Source organism: Mus pahari, chromosome 14 (assembly GCF_900095145.1).
Source record: "Mus pahari chromosome 14, PAHARI_EIJ_v1.1, whole genome shotgun sequence".
Lineage (NCBI taxonomy): Eukaryota > Metazoa > Chordata > Mammalia > Rodentia > Muridae > Mus > Mus pahari.
In genome coordinates this window covers 53,771,754-53,792,303 of record NC_034603.1, presented here as the reverse complement: position 1 = coordinate 53,792,303, position 20,550 = coordinate 53,771,754, and the positions used below count along the sequence as shown (strand labels likewise).

At 37.7% G+C, this 20,550-nt stretch overlaps 1 protein-coding gene across 2 annotated transcripts in view; it reads left to right on the top strand.

Annotated features, from left to right (window-relative positions):
• The window catches only part of Brip1 (BRCA1 interacting protein C-terminal helicase 1), a 137,931-nt gene that overhangs the window by 60,333 nt on the left and 57,048 nt on the right, over positions 1-20,550 (top strand). For both annotated transcript variants that reach the window (XM_021212802.1, XM_021212801.1), the window contains exon 13: positions 944-1,105. In XM_021212802.1, the coding sequence (XP_021068461.1) occupies positions 944-1,105 (162 nt within the window). The remainder of the gene's footprint in view (positions 1-943; positions 1,106-20,550) is intronic.

Genomic DNA, 20,550 nt, shown 5'->3' with positions numbered 1-20,550 from the left:
CCAGACTGATTTCCAGAGTGGTTGTACAAGCTTGCAATCCCATCAGCAATGGAGGAGTGTTCCCATTTCTCAGTTGTGGTTTTTCTAAAGGGAGAAAATTGCTAAGAATGAATATACATTTTTAAAGGGAGATTTACAATCTGGCTTACTGATATGGTCTAGGTAATCTGACAGTAACCATGCCACGCTGGGAGGCTGAGAATCTTAGTTGCTCAGTCCCCAAGGCTGCATGTCTCCATAGTCCCAGTCTGAAGCTGAAGACCTAAGGAGGTCCTGGAGAGCTGCTGGCTTTAGGTCTATACTAGAAGCCCAGGGAACCTGGTTTTAATCAGTGAATCAGTGAAGGAGTGCCACAGCAACAGGATAGATCAACTTGCCAACAAGAGTAAAGGCAACCAGGCAAAAACCATGTTTTTTTTTTTCTTTTTAATCTGGGCTGCCACCAGAAGTTGCCATTCATATTTAGGGTGGGTCTTCCTGCTTCAAATAATCTGACCAAGCAAGTCCTTCCCTGGAGTGCCCAGCCCCTTGTATGTTAGTTAATTCCAGATCTAGTCAAGGAGATAACCAAGATTAACTGTTACATGTACAGTTTTTTAAATTGCATGTGTGCGAGTATTTTGCCTGGATGTGTAAGTGTGCCCCATGCCTGGAGAGGCTAAAAGAGAGCCTGGGATCCCTTGGAACTGGAGTTCCTGGTGGTTATATCTTTGTAGTTACTGTGAGGATTACGGTATTATTCAAAAGTTACAGTAATTTGATTTTGGATCAGTACCAACCTAATTGTACTCAATTAATTAAAGGTATTAAAGAAAATTTCTAGTTTCAATGTAAATTTCTGCTAAGTTTGTTGATCATCTTTTTCTATAAATTACTCCCAATTAAATATTAATTTTCCTGTTTTATTTAGACATAACTCTAACACTAAAATATTCATTTCTAGGTTTGGGTTGGTACTGTTGGCTCAGGCCCTAAGGGTCGGAATCTCTGCGCTACCTTTCAGCATACTGAAACATTTGAGTTCCAGGATGAAGTGGGAATGCTTCTGTTATCTGTGTGCCAGACTGTGAGCCAAGGAATTCTGTGCTTTTTGCCATCTTACAAGGTAAGGAATTGTTTATTGTTTTTTGGTTTTTTTTTTTTTTTTTTTTTTTTTTTGTTAAAAAGATATCGGATTACCATGATAAACTTCCTAGAGAAACAACAAGGTAATTATAATTCCCCCAGTATCGTGTTATTTTATTTATGATGACTGTTGCCTGGTTATCTTCTTACTGCTTCACTTAAAATTTTAACATAACTTAGGAAAGAAAAGACCTTTTTTGTTTTGCTATAAAAAAAAGTTAGCTATATTAGAGGACTGTTCATATGCGGTTTTTATTCTTACAGGCAGTTTGTAACTTTCATAGGTGAAGGAGAGAGAGGTATGCTTTTTGACTTGAGTAAGTGAATCTAAGCGTCTTTTGTGCCTATTATTTTACTTCATGCCTGTGGCCAGAAGTAATTGTAATCCTTTCTCCTCCTCTCCACATCTTCATTATGCTGGGGGGAAGGGAAGTCCCAGAGCTTTGTACATGCTAGGCAAATACTGTTCTGTTGAGCTACAGCCTGGGCTTTCAGCCTTTAAGTCTCTTGATCTAACATTGATCCTTTGTCCTCACTGTGCAGTTGAACCATGGTGGTTTAAGACAAACCCTTTCAATGTCTGCTCTTTGGTTGAAAAGTTTACTCTGTTTATACATAAAGCATTTACTATTAAGGAAGGAGATCTGTGTTTTGTTTTGTTTTATTTTTTCCTGAGAAGCAGTCTTTGTATCCCTGGCTATCCTGAACTCTGTAGACCAGGCTAGCCTCATACTCACATAGGTCTACCTACCTCTGTCTCTCTAACCTGTGAGTATGAGTAAAGGCGTGTGCCACCACGCCTGCCACCACACCCAGTTGCTTCTGCCTTTTCTGTTTTCTCTTGCCCATCACTATTTGCTCAATCATTGATAGTTTTTTCTTTTGTACTAACATGCAGTGATTTCCTTCTTGTTTCATCTCATGTATATTTTCAGTAACTTTTTAGATTTATTTTATTTGTATGAATGTGTTGTTTGCATGTATATTGCATGTGTGCTTGGTGCCCAAGGAAGGCAGAAGAGGGCACCAGTCTTTTGACCACTCTTCTATCATTTGCAGCATGGATGTAGCCCATAACTTATAGAACCCTTTTCTAATAGTGGAAATGACTACACAGAGTAATGTATTCTTTTCCAGCTTTAGTACCACAAAATACCACGTATGGGATGACTTAAACAGCAGAAATATATTTTCTTTTTGCTTGGGAGACTTGAAACCCAATCTCAGGCAGGTATTGGCCAGTATATTTTATTCAGAAATGTCTGTCCTAGACTTGTGGTGGCTACCCTTTTGCTGGGTTCTTACACAGAACTTACCTTGTGCTTTAATGTCCCTGGTATTTCTTAGTGTTCAAATTAATATCAGTTAAATTGAGTAGGATCCACCCTGAAGAACTCATTGTAAGTGGCTTAGTGTCCAAAGACACAATCACATTCTGAGGTAGTGGTGACTCAGGCTTCACCGTAGAAACTTACAGAAACAGTACAGGGGGCGGGGCTGCAAATGCCTTGTATTGCAACTATGATAGGTCATTTTAAGTGCCTTTTGTCAAAACTCACTAAATTTAATATGAATGTATTTTCTAATATGTAAATTATATCTTCTTTGGGTTTGTAATTTTGGCTGTCTTGGAACTTACTCTGTAGACCAGACTGACCTCAAACTCACAGAGATCCNCCTGCCTCTGCCTTCCAAATGCTGATATTAAAAGCATGTGCCACCACTGCCTGACTTAAATTATATCTTAAGAAAGTTTTTTCAAATTGTAAAATGGCAGCCCAAATATAACAATGTTATATTGTAAGCTTCATTACAATGTGCTTTTCTGGAAGGAATTTAAGGTTTTCTTACCTAGGAACATGGCACATTTATACACCTTACTAACATTAAATAGTGAAACCAACAATACAGGGATACCTATCACTTCTAGAAAAGTATGCAGACTGGGCTGGAAAGGTGGCTGAGAGTTTAAGAGCATGTATTGCTTTTGGAGAGCACTCATATCTGACAGCTTACACTCACCTGTAATTTCAACTCCAAGGAATCTGGCATCCTTTTATGGCCACAGACATCTACAGTCATGTATACATTCCCACACATAAATGTAATAAAAAGTAAGATAAGTCTTAAGAAATTAAGTTTCTTTTTTAAAATGTGTATGAACTAATACATCTTATCCTTCATTAAAATAGCTAATATCTCAGTATTGATAAATAACAAAAAATAATAGCTTTTGGATATTATAATTTATACATGTAGATGTAGTACAAAGTGAGCCTTAAAACTAATACTGAGGCTTGTATACATGTTGACATACCTCATTTTTAGGTAGGTCAGTTTTGTAGTTTATACTCCCAGCAGTCTCCTACTTCATGAAATGCAGTGTTTGAACAGTGCAATCAGAGACAAGCGGGGGTTTAGTGAGCAAAATATGAGGAAGAATTGAAGTCATAGTATTAAAGATTTTTAAATGGCCAGTGTTTCTAATTAGGGATTATAATATCTATTGCTGACAGCTTTTCAGAATGTTCTTAACATACTAATACTAAACACCATTCCATAACTATGACACAATTGGATAAGGCATTATTCTGGTCTTTTATCTTGTGACTCAGTTATAAATCCTGTTTAATCACATTGTGAACAGTGGAGAGGTCGGGAGCCGTGAGGATGGTACTGTATTAGTTTTCCATGGAAGGAAGGCAGTGGCTGCATCATCCCATTTGCTCTACCAGCCCAGCTGCGTCTTACTACAGATGTGCTGCTAGCATGACTGCTGCTGTTTTCCATCTTAGCCATATTTAAATGCACCCTATATTTCTAAGCAATTTTTCCTTACTCGTTTTTAAAAGGTTATTTGACTACCATTAATGTTGATTTTTTTTTATCATAAATAGACTCTTTCATGTACTTCCCCTTTATTTCCTGACCACTGAAAATTCTAAAAATGTCACACATTTTAACATGTAAGACACATATAAGACTATAGTAAAAATAGTAAAGTTTTTCACAGATATAGAACAGGAAGAGGAAGGGCCTAGAGAGAAATGATGGCCCTACACTGTAGTTAAAAAGTAAGTGCTTCCAACTTACTTTTAGGAAGACCTTTTGCATTACAAGGCTTCACGAGTTAAATACTAATTTCTGGGATACAGCATCTCAGAAACATGCAGAGATGCCTGGGCTTCTCATGGCCTAGGCAAGTTGACATACATCATAAATAACAATTCCCAAATAAATAAAAATCAAAGTTAAGCTTATAAATATTGATTAAAATTCAATTGCACTTGTATATTTTACTTTTAAATGCATTTTTTTGTGCCATATAGTTACAGTTGGCCCACACTATGTGTTATTTTTTTCTGTTTAGAAAGCTAAATAATATGCTAAAAATTAATTCATCTTTAGGTTTGTAAAGTAAGAATTCAAGAAACTTTGAGATTTTGGTGTCATATTCATAGCAATGCTTGTGTTTTAAGCAAAGATAGATATTCCTTCTGTCAGGACAAAATATGCTTCATTAACTCATAAACTTAAGCTAATTCCCTAACTACTTGTTTTGATCACTATTAGTTTTTTTTATCAAAACTTTGAATTTTTTTAAAATATAGAAAGCCTACTAATTACTTTCCCCTTAAATTTTTTTTTTATATATGTCAATCTCTTCTTACAGTTTGAATGGAAGTGTCTGTTGCAGGCTCATGTGCTGAGCCCATTTTCCAGTCACTAGGAATATTTCCAGAGGCCTTTGGGAAGTGGAGCTTAGCTGGAGGAAGGAGGTCATGCTGGGGCATGTGCACAGGAAGCCAGGCAGCCTGTTGAACCATGAGCTATAAGAAATAGTCCTCCTTTTACACCTTCGCAGGTACTTGAGTCATGGCTTCATAAAAATAACTAATATAGAAAAGTACTGTCAGAGATCCAGGTTTTTGCTTTGACTGAATCTGATCATGTGGTTCTTTATCTTCTGAAGTTGATTTGTAGGAAACATTTGCAAGTAGCTTCAAATTCCAGAAGGAGCGTAGAAGATCAGAATACCTAATAGAAATAGGCAGAAATGGCTGCAGAACCTCTGTTGGGAATTGTCCTAGAGACCTTTTAAATTGTGTTTAAGATTTTTAAACATTTTTTCACATCCTGAGACTGTCTGATTATAACAACAATGGAGAAATTAATTTGGTGAAAAAATTTTCAAGACAGAATTGCTTTCAGGCTATGGCATTTTTATTCCTGGGATCTTTAGATAGTAGAAAGATTTGAATAATACTCAGTTTGGTCAGAAAATGAACACATTTAAATTCATGAAAAGAGAGCATGATACTTGATTCCCACTGTAAACCAGGCTAAAAGTAGCTAGGGTCCAGGAAGTAGAAATTTCAACTCATCTGAAAAACTTTCTCTTGAGAAGATAGCGCACCACTCAGGAAAGAGCTGCCTGAGGAAGCATCTTCTCTGCTAAGCCACATGGCTTCTCAGAGGCCACTGCTCTCATGGTCCTTAGGGGCAGCTGCTGCTTGACCTGGTAACAGATACTGCGGCTGCCGATTTGATACTCATTTTGAAGGATTACAAAATACAAGAGTGCAGGGTCATTGTAAGAGTCAGTATTGGCTCAGGACACCCCCAAGACCAAGTTCTCAGCACAAAAATTTATTTGCCCCAGAGGGACAAAGTGCAGAAATAAGAGACAAAGACAGAAGATAGAGGATGAGGGAGAAGTGCAAGGGAATTATGGAGACAGGGTAGAAGTATTTGTTCCAAAATGGGACAAAGGACTGCCTCTGGATAGAGAAGAGACAGACAGGGCCTTTAGGCAAATGGCAGTTTATAAAGGCACAAGGGGAGTTAGGGATATTTAATTTAGGTATTTAATTTTAATTGGGCATGTTAATTAGGTGAGCCAAAGTGGGCTTTTAATTGTTGGACTTAAATACTTTAATACCTGGAACTTGGTAGGTGGCCACAGTAGGAGGAAGTAACAAATAAGGGAATAGACCCTGGTGGCCAGCTTTAGAAATGTGGTTTTTAGCAAGGTAGAAAGAATCAGGAAGAAGGGCAAGGCCTGCCAGAGCCATGTTTGCCATGCTCAGGCCAGCTGGAGTCCCTTTTGTCATGAAGGCTTCTGTACTTGTTTCTCTTTTTCTTGTGGTGCTGGTAATTGACCCCAGGCACTTGTGGTAGGCAAGTGTCTAGTGAGGCCCTACTACGTCCTTTGAGACAGGTTTTTGCCCAAGTTGGCCTCGAGCTTGTGATCCTCTTGCCTTTGTCTCCCAGATGCTAGGATTATAGACATGAGCCACTATATCTGACCTCTTCTTTTTTTTTTTTTTAAAGATTTATTTATTCTTTCTTTTTTTTTTTTTAAGATTTATTTATTATATGTAAGTACACTGTAGCTGTCTTCAGACACTCCAGAAGAGGGTATCAGATCTTGTTACAGATGGTTATGAGCCACCATGTGGTTGCTGGGATTTGAACTCCGGACCTTCAGAAGAGCAGTCGGGTGCTCTTACCCACTGAGCCATCTCACCAGCCCCTATCTGACCTCTTCTACCCACCTATCTTTCAAAATAATTCCTAGAAAGTAAGGCAAATGTCAATAGAGTTGGATCCCTTGAACAATCTCTGAGGAAATATGTGCAGATAAGAGTGTGAAATCTAAGCTATAGCAGAAACTCCAGGATTTTAGGAGATTCAAAGAACAAAAATATTTTCCAGAGATAGCCATGAGAGTAACCCGCCCTAGCGGGTGGCCATATCAAGTACAAGACATAGAACTACAAATTTTAACATTTGCCTTGCTAGGTTTCATGTTCCTGTTTGAGTCACATTCTTTCTTCCTATGTCCAGATTCCTTCCATTTGTAGTATGAATTTTAACTTATTATGTATTTATTAAGTATTATGTATGTTGATAGTACGGAACTTGGCTTTTAAAATTTGTATAAGCACTTGTAGCTAAGAGTTTGACCTGACTCTCAAGGGAAACTGAATTTGAATTTTTGAACAATGTTGGAACTGTTAAGACTCTGCAGTCCCTTGGGGATGAACTAATTGCATTTTGCATTATGACATAGCCATGAGCCTTTGAGGAATGGGAGAGGAATGTTATGATCCTCAAGTGAAATTCCCCCAAAGGCACATGTCGTGAACAGTTGGTCTCCAGTTGGAGAAGCAATTGTGGGTTTATGAAACATTAGGAGGTGGGGCCTAGTAGGTTCCTCTCTCCCTGTCTCTGTTTCCTTTCAGCTCTCATGCCACACATTCCTGTTGCCGTGATGTTCTGCCCGAGTGCATGAGACCAGGCAGACATGGATTAAACCTCCTGAAACTATAAACTATACTCCAAAATAATTCTTTTTAAACCGTCCTTTCAGCCATTTTGATCACAGCTGCACAAAGTAGCTAATAGAGTCTTTTTTAAAAATGTTCTTTTACAATGTAAGTCCCAACCATATAATTCACTTGTTTAAAGCATAGAATTCTGGGCTGAAGTGGTAGTTCAATGGTTAAAGTGCTTACTGCTGTTTTAAAAGACCTGCGTTCCATTCCCAGCACCTATATCAGGGGAATATGATTCTCTGTCCTCTTCAGGCATTTGCATGCATGTGGTGCACATAAACTTATGCAGGCACAAACAAATAAATGTAAAAATAAGTCTTTGAGGCTGGAGCTATGGCTCAGTGGTTAAGAGAACCTATTGTTTTTGCAGAGATCTAGGTTCAGCTTCCAGTACCCACACGGTGGCTCCCAACATTTATAACTCAAGTTCCAGAGGATCTAATACCTTCTGACCTCCATGAACACCAGACACATGGTTCATAGATGTACATGCAGGGAAAACATTCCTACACATAAAAATAAATCTGAAAAATAAAGTGTAGGATTCAGTAATTACTAATACAGTCACAAAATTGTGAGCCATCACCACTATCACAAAATATTTTTTCTTACTATAAAAAGAAATCCCTTACTATCATTATCATATCTAATTTTATGTTCTATTCCCTGTAATACTCTCCTATTTTCTGTCTTAACAGAACTGCCTTCTTTTTCATATAAATGTAAATATATAGCATGTGGCCTTATATGTTTGGATTCTTGACTTAGCATGTTTGCCGAGTTCCTTGTAGTAGAATGTTAACTAGCTATTCTAGTGTTCCAGCTAAACTTTTCTTACTATGTTTGTTTGTTTGTTTGAGACAGGGTTTCTCTGTGTAGTACTAGCTAGCTGTCCTAAAACTCAGAGATCCACCTCCCTCTCCCTCCTGAGTGCTGGGATCAAAGGAAGACACCAACCCTGGCAGGCCAAGTAAATTTTTCTAATGAGCCATTTTGATTCCCTTGGCTTTGTTTCTTTGTTGTTTGTTTATTTAAGACTAGCTTTCTTTGTGTAGTTCTGATCAGTTGCAACTGTCTGTGTAGATCGTCTGTTCTTAGGGCAGCCTGGGACTCAGCTTCCCGGATGCTGGGATAGTGGGCATGTACCCATTCTCAAACCCTTGGCTTGGTTTGCTTGCTTGTTTTATTTTGGGGTTGTTTGTTTTCTTAAGATAAGGTCTCACGGGCTGGTGAGATGGCTCAGTGGGTAAGAGCACCCGAGTGCTCTTCCGAAGGTCCAGAGTTCAAATCCCAGCAACCACATGGTGGCTCATAACCATCCATAACAAGATCTGACACCCTCTTCTGGAGTGTCTGAAGACAGCTACAGTGTACTTACATATAATAAATAAATAAATCTTTAAAGATAGGGTCTCACTATGTATCCCTCTGGTCATCCTTGAGTTCTCTCTGTAGACCAGGCTTGCCTCGAAGTCACAGAGATCTGCCTACTTCTGCCTCCCAAACACTAGTATTGAAGGCATGTGTCACTACCACCTGTCTAAACCTTTGGTGTTTGTTTTGTTTTGTTTTATTAGAGTGTGTGTGTGTGTGTGTGTGTGTGTGTGTGTGTGTGTGTGTGTGTATGCACACTCAGGCACATGTGCATGTGACTGTATCACCTTAAAATTTAATAATATAGTTTATATTAACACTAATTAAATTATTATCAGTAATATACAAAGGCTTCGATTCAACTAGCTTTGTTCTGTCCCACTTGTATATTACTGTTCTAGAAATCAGAATAATTACCGACTAAATTAACTTACACTGCCTATTAAATTTACTTAAGTACTTATTTGTGCCAGTGCTTTTAAATTCTTTATGTTTTGCTTTGTTTTTTGTTTTTTGTTTTTGAGGGGTTTGAAGGTTTGTTTGTTTGTTTGTTCATTTGTTTTTGAGATAGGTCCCATCATGTAGCCCTGAAATTTTCCTCATAGATCAAGCTGGCCTCAAATTCTGAGAGATCTACCTGCCTCTGTCTCCTGGCAAATTTTTAATTCTTATAAGGACCTGAGTTTCTCTATAAAGTCCCTTGATCCAGGGTCCCATGTATGTACACTCCCAGGGAACCACTTCTCCAGTTCTAACATGGACTCTTAAGAGTCAGTCTTGTGGCAGTAGTTCAGAGCTGTTTCACTGGAGCCCAGTTGCAGTGTTGGGCATAGGAACATGGACATAGGGAAGAGGAGCGTCATCTGACCGTTCATTGTGTCATTTACTTGGACCATGATCCCGTGCTATAACCTTCCAAGTGTTTCAGTGTTTTCACTGATCTCATTAGATGACACAGGAAGTCTGGAGGAAGCTGGACTTGAGGTAATTTTCCTTCCCTCGTGCTGGGTGAAGCTTTTATAAAGTCTTTCTTACTAGTGGACCACCCTTAGTTTTGGGGGATGCTTTGAGCCTATTTTAAAATGGTTACTTTCCCCTTTTCTTGCCAGGAACAGGAAGGTTTTTCTTGGCTCTTTATTTTCAGAGCTGTGGGGTTCCTGGAAGGAATAGCTTCAAGAGTGAGAGAGCCTTCCCAGACTCTAGCCCCCGAGAGCTTCTTGCTTTCAGTCTACATTTGTCTCACAATCATCTTTCAGTTGTTCCTGTCAGCTTATGGTTTTAGTTTAGTGCCCTACTAAATACAGCTCAGTGGCAGTTCTCTGTATGTGTCTTTTGCTTAGTTTCAGAGAGGCCCCTTGGTCTTGCAAACTTTATATGACCCAGCACAAGGGAACGCCTGGGCCAAGTAGTGGGAGTGGGTGGGTAGGGGAGCAGGGGGAAGGGGGTATAGGGAACTTTCGGGATAGCATTTGAAATGTAAATAAAGAAAATAATAATAAAAAAAAATTTAAAAAAAACTTCCTTTATCTCACCTTTCTTTCTTTCTTTCTTTCTTTCTTTCTTTCTTTCTTTCTTTCTTTCTTTCTTTCTTTCTTTCTTTCTTTCTTTTTACTTTAGACTTGGTAATCTTCCTACATTAGCCTCCATAGTCCCCCAATAATATTCATGTGCCATTATATCTGATTTACAAGTTTTAATTGTTTTAAAATGCTTATTTATAGAATTTATGCAGACATGTAACACTCACCTAACGAACACTTGGCAAATACCCACTATCTCCTTAATGAGTCGTTTGTAGGTTTTCAGTTTCCCTCCTCAAACTTTCCTCTTCATTGTTTGACGTATCTTAAACTTCTTTTCTTCTCTTCTGTGTTGTGATGGGCAGACATGAACTCAAGTCCTAGTGCTCCCAATCAGTTTTGAGTAAGTCAGTTAAACCTTATAAACCTCTATAGTTTCTTCTTTTAATTGGAATAATAGGCATGCATGTTTTATAAACATTTGATGAAATACTTTCTGAAAATTCTAATTTTATATCTTTTTAATTTTTTGAGGAAATAATTTTTGGTTGCATACTTTGGAGTTTGCTAAGCCCTGTTAAAGATTCAAATGTGTATTACTGGGCATGGTAGCACATGCCTTTAATCCCAGCATTTGAGAGGCAGAGACAAGTGGAGTCTGAGTTGTAGACCAGTGTGGTCTATATACCAAGCTCTAGGACAGCCAGGAATACATAGAGAAACCCTGAATCAAGAAAAAACAAAGATTAAAACATGAGCCAGTTACCGTCTCTGTAAGATGTCTGTGTTGTTGTACCTGGTACATGGTAAAGAAAATCCAGAAGATTTCCACTTGTGGATGTGGGGACATGTTAGTCAAGGTTTTGCTATCATGACTATATCTAAGAGAAACTATTAGAAGGAGGTAAGATTTATTTGTGTTCATGGTTTCAGAGGGTTCAGTCCATAGTTGGCCTTCTGCATTGTTTTGGGGTCTCTGGGTGTATAGAAACAGAAAAAGTTGTAGCAGAGGAAAGCTGGTTACCTCGTGGCAGCCAGGAAGCACAGAAGAAATGTTAGAATTGTCATGGTTGGCTGCCTCCTTCTTGGTATCCATCTACGCACCTAGTTTATTAGATGGTATGACCCATATTTAGGGTGGGTCTTCCTACCTTAGTTATGACTCTGTAAATACCCTCACAGACGTGCCAAAAGGTATGCTTTACTGATCTAAGCATCTTGTAGGCATCTTGGGGAATAGGGAGGATAGCATCAGAAGAGTCACAGGAAATGCTTTTAAATAAAAAAAAAAATATTATGTGTGTTTTTGTGTGCATACACATATGCGTGTTCTGTATGTATGGGTATGTACACCACAGCATACATGTGTAGTTCAAAGGCTAACTTTTGTAGAGTCTTTTTTTCTCTTTACCCCCTACATGAGTTCTGGAGGTAATACTTGGCTTACCAGGCTTATGCCAAAGTGTCTTGACCTAGTCTGCCATCTCTCCAGCCCAGAGGTTTAGAGATTTTTGTTTTGTTTTATTTTATTTTGTTTTGTCTTTTATGGGGTTTCTCTGTCTTGGAATTCACTCTGTAGACCAGGCTGTTCTTGAACTCAGATCTACCTACCTCTGCCTCCTGAGGGCTGAGATTAAAGGTGTGTGCCACCACCACTCTGTCCACAGAAATTTTTTTATAGTTACAGTTTTACTTAGCTTTTGTGAACAGAAGATGGGAATACTGGAAAGGAGATGCATAAATTCATAAAAGAAACATAGAAGGAAGTCTAACGCTTTCAAAGCAGATGTTTCAATGGTAAAAATTTTCCCCCTGTATTCTAAGATGGATTACTTGTGTAAGAGTTAAGGTAAGGGCATTACTTTAAATTCTTCCCCTCCATGTTGCTTTTAGAGCTTGCCAAAGTTACTAGAAATTGTAAGTTTTGTGAAGAATGTCATTCTTCCTCCAAGATAAATTTGATTTGACTCTATTGTTTAACTTGGTAGTACCACTGCCTTCGAACTCACTGAGAGATCAATTTTTATGGACTGAGTGGGCTGAAAACTTTAAACTCTTTTTTATAGATGGAAAGATTCCATTGAATCATTTTGAAAATAAATTTTATGGTGCCAAAAGAAGCTTGGATCTTTTTCTTTTTGTTACAGACTTTGATGTTCCTTTACATTTTTATGACTAAGTTAGTTGCATGACCCGTTTTCCTTGAATATCTTTTCATTCACCACTGAATGTTAGATAAAGGATAAAGTGCAGTTTTTCTGTTCAGTCTCTATTAAGAGTTTTTATAAGTATTATTTTGTGTTAAGTTTTTATGTTGAGAAATTTGCAATGCTGCTCGTTTGATGTTTGATGTTTGATTTTAAAGCTAATCTAAAGGAGAAACTAAATCACTACATCCAAGTTTTATTATTTTTATTTAGATGTTTGAAGTTTCTGTAGCTAGAACACTACTTCTTCTGTATTAAGTAGAAGAAATCTGTATGGTGTTGGGACCTTAAGGTTGTGATATGGTGATTGTACAATTAGAGGTTAGGCAAATATAGTTGTTGAACTCATCTGCTATCTAACCATGGACTTTTGCACACTTGTTCTTTCCTCTGGTCACTAGAAAATAGTTGGTGAAAACATCACATTTTGGTAGATAACTCAAAAAACTTGGTGTCTTAGTTAGGGTTTCTATTTCTGTAAAGAGATACCATGACTAAAGCAACTCTTATAAAGGAAAACATTTAATTGAGGCTAACTTACAGATTCCGAGGTTCAGTCTATTCTTATCATGGCAGGAAGCATGGCAAGATCTAGGCAGGCATGCCACTGAAGGAGTTGAGATTCTACATCTGTTCTGAAGGCAAACGTTAGAAAACTGATTTCCAGGTATTTAGGAAGAAAATCTCAAAGCCCACCCTTACAGTGACACACTTCCTCCAACAAGACCACACCTCCTAATAGTGCCACTCCCTGGGCCAAGCATATTCAAACCACCACACTTGGTTAAGGGGTAGCCGTGGCCCTCTAAGATTGAACCTTTGTTCCTGGCACTTCTCACCCAGGTTGCTTGGAACTTCCCTAAAACTTTATGACACCAGGGCCTCATCTCCCCACCTACTGAAGCTCTGGTTGTATGCTGTCCCCAGCCTGAGTCTAACCTGCTCTCCACCCAACCAAGACTCTGAAGCAGGAACCAGGTCCTATGACCCTCATCTTCCATCCCCCAGCTCTCTTCCCTGAGGGTTGTCTCACCAGTCTGGGTCTATTGATGGTCTCCAGTTGTTTGCTTGATTTCTTTCCCTCTTCTTTTCTCTTTCTCAAATTCTTTTTTTCCCCCTCATCTTTTAAATTTTCTTCTCTTGTTTCCTTTCCTTCCTCTTCCCTCCCTCTTTACTTCTCTTTGTTTTGTTGCTGTTGGTTATATATTTTGATTATTAAGCTGTTAATGAATATAACTTTTTCCTTCCAAATCTATGAGTTGTCTCTTCAGTCAGTAAAAAGTGCCTTTGTTTCCTTCCTTTCATTTTAATAGATCATTGTTAGCATACAGAAACACCACAGATGTTTTTCTTTCATTGTGTGTATGGGCTAGAACCCAAGTCTTTGTACATGTTAGGCTGCCAAACTTTGCCTCTGCCTGCCTTTCAGCCCTATACTACAAATTTCTACAAGTTGATTTTGTATCCTGCAACGTTGCATTTTTTTTATTACTTTTTAGCATTTGGTTTGGTGGTGGTATTAGAGTTTTCTATGTATTACTTTATGTTCTTAGCAAATAGTAACAACTTCAGTTCTTCCTTTGAAGAATATGTCTTTAGATGTCTTTTGTTTCTTTTTCCTGACTAAATGCCCTGGCAAGGACTTGCAGTACAGTGCTGAATAAATGTGACATGTGATAAGAATGGAAACCTCATGTTGTTCCAGAAAGTACCAGAAGGCTTTCAATTCTGTCACCTATATTCTAGTCATGGTTTTACCATAGATGTGCTTTACTATGTGGTGATGAATTCCTTCCATGTCTATTTTGACAAGAACTTGTTTCTTGAAAGGGTGTTGAATTTTGTCGGATGTGTTTTCCTTATCTAATAAGATGGTCATGTGGTTATATTTGCCCTTCCATCTGTTAAAATGATGTATCCTATCTATGAATATGTGTACTTCTATAATTTTGGTGGCTTGAACTTGGGTTGTAATATTTTGTCCAGGAGTTTTACTTTTATGTTTATTAGTGATATTCATCTGTACTTTTCCTGTATTTGGCTTTGATATCAGGGTAATGCTGTTTTGTTAAGACTTAACAAGAACTCCCTAACTCTTTTATGAAGGATTAGCATTAATTTACTTTTGAATATTTGATCAAGTTCAGCAATGAATCTAGTGAACAGCCTGGCTTTCCTTTTGATAGAACATGGTTTTTACCTAGTCAGTCTTCTAGTAATAAGAAGTCTTCTATTAGTCTTCTATTAATAAGAAGACTGACTAGGTATAAATCTATCTGCTCAGATTTGTTCCGGTCTTCATAGTTCAGTGCGAGTGTATTAAGTGTGTCTAGGAGGTTGTCCATTTCTTCTAGACACCTAACTGTAGGCAGTAGTCTCTTGCAACCCTTGATGATGCCACCAATTTTACCTCTGGTTTTGAGTCTTTTCTCTTTATAAATTAATCAATCTAAAGTTTTACTTATTTTGTTTACCTTTTCAACATCTTGGTTTTTGTTTTGTTGATTTTCTTTATCATAGATTCTAGCCTCTATTCATGTTTTTGTAAGAAACATCCACTCTAATTTATTAAAATAGTTTTAGTTCACATATAATCTTAACTGGAAGTGTTCCAAATCATTTGTGTCCTGATCACTATTATTTTCTTCTGCTAACTTGTACTTAATATATCAAATAAATATATACTCCTAAAAAGCAGTGTTTAGTTATTTATAGATTAGACTGTCTTCTAAGTCCCCACATCCAACCTTTTATTTGATTTCCTTTTCTTCTTTGTGTATATATTTATTGCTATAAGTTTGTTCTTAGGATTTTTTCTGTCCCATAAGTTTTAGTTTGCTGTGTTTTCATTTTCGTTTGCCTGTTTATTTTTAAATTTACTTTTTATTTTCTTCTTTGACCCATTGGTTGCTCAGCAGCAATCTTAAAATCACGTTATTTGTGAATTTTCCAAAATTTCCCCTATTATTGATTCCCAGTTTCTTATCTCTGTGGCTGGGAGAGATCCTTCTTGATTTAATTCCATTCTTCTAAAATTGACTAATGTTTATTTTTTTACCCTGATGTAATTTGTCCTAGGGACTATTCCATGGGAGTTTGAAAATTATGTGTATTCTGTTAATAGATGGAATATTGTTTATCTGTTGTTCCCTTGTTCTAATGTGTTGTTCAAGCCTAATGTTCATTAATTTTCTGTCTGGATGATCTGTGCATTGTGGAGGCTTAAGTCCCCTGCTGACATTGTATTGCAAGCTGTCGCTCCTTCAGATCTTTAAATATAATATATATGCATACATATATATTTATTTTTGAGACTGTGTCCCATGTACACTAGCTTCTAACTTACAGTAAATTACAGTGTAGACAAGAATAGCAGTGTATTTATAGCCCCCCTGCCTCTGTCATCTAGGTAGTAAGGGATAATAGACATGTACCATCATTCCCAATTTGTCCAGCACGGATGATTGAACCCAGAGCTTTGTACATGGTAAGAAGCACTCTACAAATGAGTAACATTCATAGATCCTTACTATGTATCTAATTTTGGATGGATGGATACACACACACACACACACATGCATGCACGCACGCACGCACGCACACACACTAATCTACTTTTATGGTTTTTCTTTTAAAACTTATTTTTGAGATTATATTACAATTACATCATTTTCCTCTTCTCCATCCTCTATTCGGACCTTTCTACACTCACCCGCTGGCTATCTTTCAAATTCACTGCATCTTTTTCATTAATTGCTGATATGTGTGCGCATATTTCTATAACCAGCTCAATCTATAGATTTTTAATTGTATCTGTGTTTTCAGAGCTGACCATTTGATATTGGATTACTAGTTGGTGTGCACTTTCTCTCACTCTCAGTATTCTTTAGTTGCTTGTAGTTCTTTGTATAGGGTTGAGGTGATCTTCCCCCCGGCTTTGGCATCCCTATTGTTTTCCTTGTTAGCTCATATTAAGCACTCATGTTGGTGAGACCTTATGGGTATCGCTTCTGACATTCCTAGGAGACCAGCTCCCTGATTCTCTGGCTCTTACCATAATTCCACCCCTTCTTCTGCAATGTTCCTTAAGCCTTAGGCACAGGAGTTGCTTTGTAGATGTATCCATTAAGAGTGCTCCGCAGTTCTGCATTTGATTGGTTGTGGTTTTCTATAATGGTCTCTGTTGCAGAGAGACTTTTCCTTGATGAAGACTACACTTTTCTGTGGCTATAAGGCTAGTTTAGAATGCAGTTAAGTATATTCTGGTTTAGTAACTTATAGTAATTGTGTGTATGTGTGTGTATCAGAATTTCATACAATATGTTTTAATCCTATTTGCCCCCATCCCCACCCAGCTACTCCCAGGCACACCCCCCCCTTTCCTACCCACCTAAATTTGTGCCTTGTTTTAACCCATGATGTCATTTTTCTGCTCATATATATTTGGGTATTGTGGTCTTTCTTTGGGACATGGTCACCTTATCCAGAGGCAACAATACTCAGAGAAAACTGACTCTCCCTCTATCAGCTGCCAATAGTTGCTCAGCTAAGGGCGGGACTTTGTGTCCACTTTCCCTCTCTGTGCTGGAATTTGGTCAGGGTTGAGCTTGTATGTGGCTTGTGCATGCTGTTGAAATCACTGAGTTCAAATGTGTGGCAGCCCTGTGGTGTATAGAGGATACTGTTCCTTTTATTCATTCACTGCATGTGGCACTTACATTTTTTTCTGCCCCATCTTCTGCAATGTTCCCCGAGCCTTGAAAGGAGGGAAATCTTTCTACATGCTTTCCTTATTTACATATGTCCTATGGGGGAGGTAGGTCTCTTCTAAGGCTGGCTTGGCTTTTCTCTCTCTCTCTCTCTCTCTCTCTCTCTCTCTCTCTCTCTCTCTCTCTCTCTCTCTCTCTCGTTAACAGAGCTTTGAACTCATAGAAAGCTGCCTGTTGCTGCCTCCTGACTGGTGGGATTAAAAACATGAACCATCATTCTGAGCCCTGGGTCATATTTGTTATGCACCCCCTTCTATGACTTTTGAGTTGAATTCATTTGTATTCAAGATAATTATTGGTGTGTATTTGCTTTGTATCATTGTGGTGAAATACCTGAGAGACTGTTTTAAAGGAGGAAATATGCTTTCAGAGGTGTTCGTCTGTGGTCACTTTGCCAGATTGTTCCTAGGCCTGTGGCAAGGCCTCCTGGCAGAAGCACCTGATAGCTGCTCACCTCATAGCATTTGAGAAGCAAAGACAAGAAAGAAAAGGGCTCGGGCCCAGTGTGCTCTTCAAGGTCGTAGTAGGAGTGACCTGCTTGCTTCAGCTAGGCCTTACTGCCTTACATGCTGTCAGCTGAGCCTTCAACACCCGAGTCTTAGGGTGACATGTGAGTTCTAGTAGGTGAAAATCTGCTACTGTCATTTTCTGATTTGTTCTGGTTATTTTGCAGAAATTGAGTCTCTTCTCTTGCTGATATCTTTTATGGCTTACAATTTTCTCTATTTGTATGATGCTCAGCATGCTTCCTCGCCTGTTTTTTATCACATGATATTTTCGGTATTTTTTGTTACAGTCTTCTAGATTGTAAAATGAAGCTTTTCTCGATTGTCCCTTTAGGCTGCATAGTGTAGGTTTGCAGCAGATTCAGCCAAACAGTATCTGACAGTACTAACTTAGGAAACGTTGCAGTATTTATTTCTCACTCATTTGATTTTCTTCACCTATAGTCTGTTATTTCTCACAATGTAACTGAACTGTTTTATTCTAATTAACATTAGTTCTTGTCTTTGTACAGGACTATAGATAAGTAGCTGATTTTTTTTTTAGCCTCAACTTAATCTCCTCACAAAATCAAACATACAGTTCATTTTTGTGCAAATAAATTTATTCATCTAGATTTTATCCGACATTTTCTAAGCCATCACTTCTTAAAATAACAAAAAATGGTCAAATACATACATTTTAATCATATGTTTACTGCATATATAGATGATTCAACAAAAGTTCAGAATCCATTTTTCAAAGAGTTAAGTTTCTTCCATGCATGAATAGCTATAGGTTCCAGATTTCTGTTCAAGAAATTTCAATTAAATAAATTGTCCTAAGAAATATATGAGTTACTTCTTAAATATTATTTGTTTTTTTAAGTTAATGTTATAAATATTATGCTTTCCTTTATATCTGCGAGAGAGTATAAAATCAGTTGTTCTTAGAAGTACAGTTCTAACATCTTCAGACTCCTTGGTCTTTTAATGCATTAATAAGAAGAATTTTTTTTCAGACTTTTTCAGGATTTTTTGTTTCTGTTTAGATTGCCAAAAACTGCAGAGAATCTTATATTCACTTCAGGGTAGTATTTGCTCATATTCTTTCTCCAAGTATACTACTGACTGTATGAGCATTCATCAACATTTAATCCTGAAATGTTGAAGTAAAACAATTCTAAGTCAAATATAACCACATGGGGAGATGCTTACATAAAAATGACTGGAGTCTTTATATTTCACATTTGAATACTGAAAAATTAAGGCTGTACTCATTTTATAGTAACTAAACATTTTATTAAAAACACTATTAATTTTTTCAATTTTATTAGTATTTAAAATACTCTTATTTCTAACATACCACCCATAGATATATATCAATTGAAAAAAGAAAGTATTTCTCATATATTAATACCTTTCAAAATGAGTGTCAAAGAATCATCTTCTGATGGAAAAATATGATTATATTTTACCTTTGAAACAAATGATATGAATAGGATTATGTGAAATAGTCTATTTAGGCAGGACCATTAAATGCATTAGGACTTGAGTACTGGCTATTAAAGTGAGTCCATGGCAATACAGGGAGAGAAACACAAGCCAAAAAACATTTCCAAAAGGCTGGGACTGTAACAATACCGCTAACGAGGGCAAAGAGGTCTTAATGCAATTTGCACTTTCTAAAGTTTCAAAAAGAGACTCTGCGTTAGTGCGTTATTAATGTACTGAACATCTGGTGCTGCATAAAAGCTATGGACGTTGAACAAATACAGGATTCTAACTTATTGCCTCCCTAGTGGCATACTGGTTTTTAAGAAGCTTGAAAAAGTGAAATGACAATGTCCAGATAAGACACAGGCATTCCAAAGTATTCTTTTAATTTGTGAGATGTGACTTTTCAAAAACTTGCCTCGAACACTAATGAATCCAAGCAATGTGAACACCAGTTGGTAAATTGTCTCTATCATTGTGTCAGCTAGTCTCTGTATACCACTAGTATTTACTTTTTATGATCTATAAAAATAACTCAGAAATACCTTGTGGGTTTTTTTTTCCCTTGTGTAGTAGGCTTGAAAAACCGAGAGACAGGTCTCAGTAGTTTCCTTTAAGCTGTTTGAGAGAGTGAACAACTGGATTGTGTGTCCAGTCGGCAAGAGGGAATCACTTGATCTGTGTACATGTGTTCTTTGAGTGTCACCTGCAATGAGAACAGAAAAGCTGTAGACCTAAGGATTTGCTTAGTGAAACCGAAAATGAGGAAGAGAGAGAGTGATTGGGGGAGAAGATAGGAAAAGGGAAGGAAGTAAAAGAAGGAAGGCGAAAGGCCAATGCGGCTCACAGCAAAACCCTCCAGGCTGAGTTGGTGTGCTTTAGTGCACCACTCCTCCCTCCTGCTCTCTTGTCATCTTACTCATCACCTGGATAGTCTTTTGTTGAAAACTTGGGCCTATGCATTTGTAGTTGTGGGGGTTTTGTTGTCCTCATCATTTGGTTGGTTTTTGGTTTTGCCTTTCTTTATTCTCCTTCCTGATCAGTCATTGATTTGAACTTGGTTGATTTATTAGGTTCACCTAAGTTGTTTATTGAGCATTTTCTTTGGGTGACATGCTGTAGTTACTGGACAGTCAATTGGCAAGCTAAACTGAAAGAGAGTAAAGTGTAAAGATATTGCTGTGTTAGAAACACCATGGACTAAGTGTGTGTGTGTGTGTGTGTGTGTGTGTGTG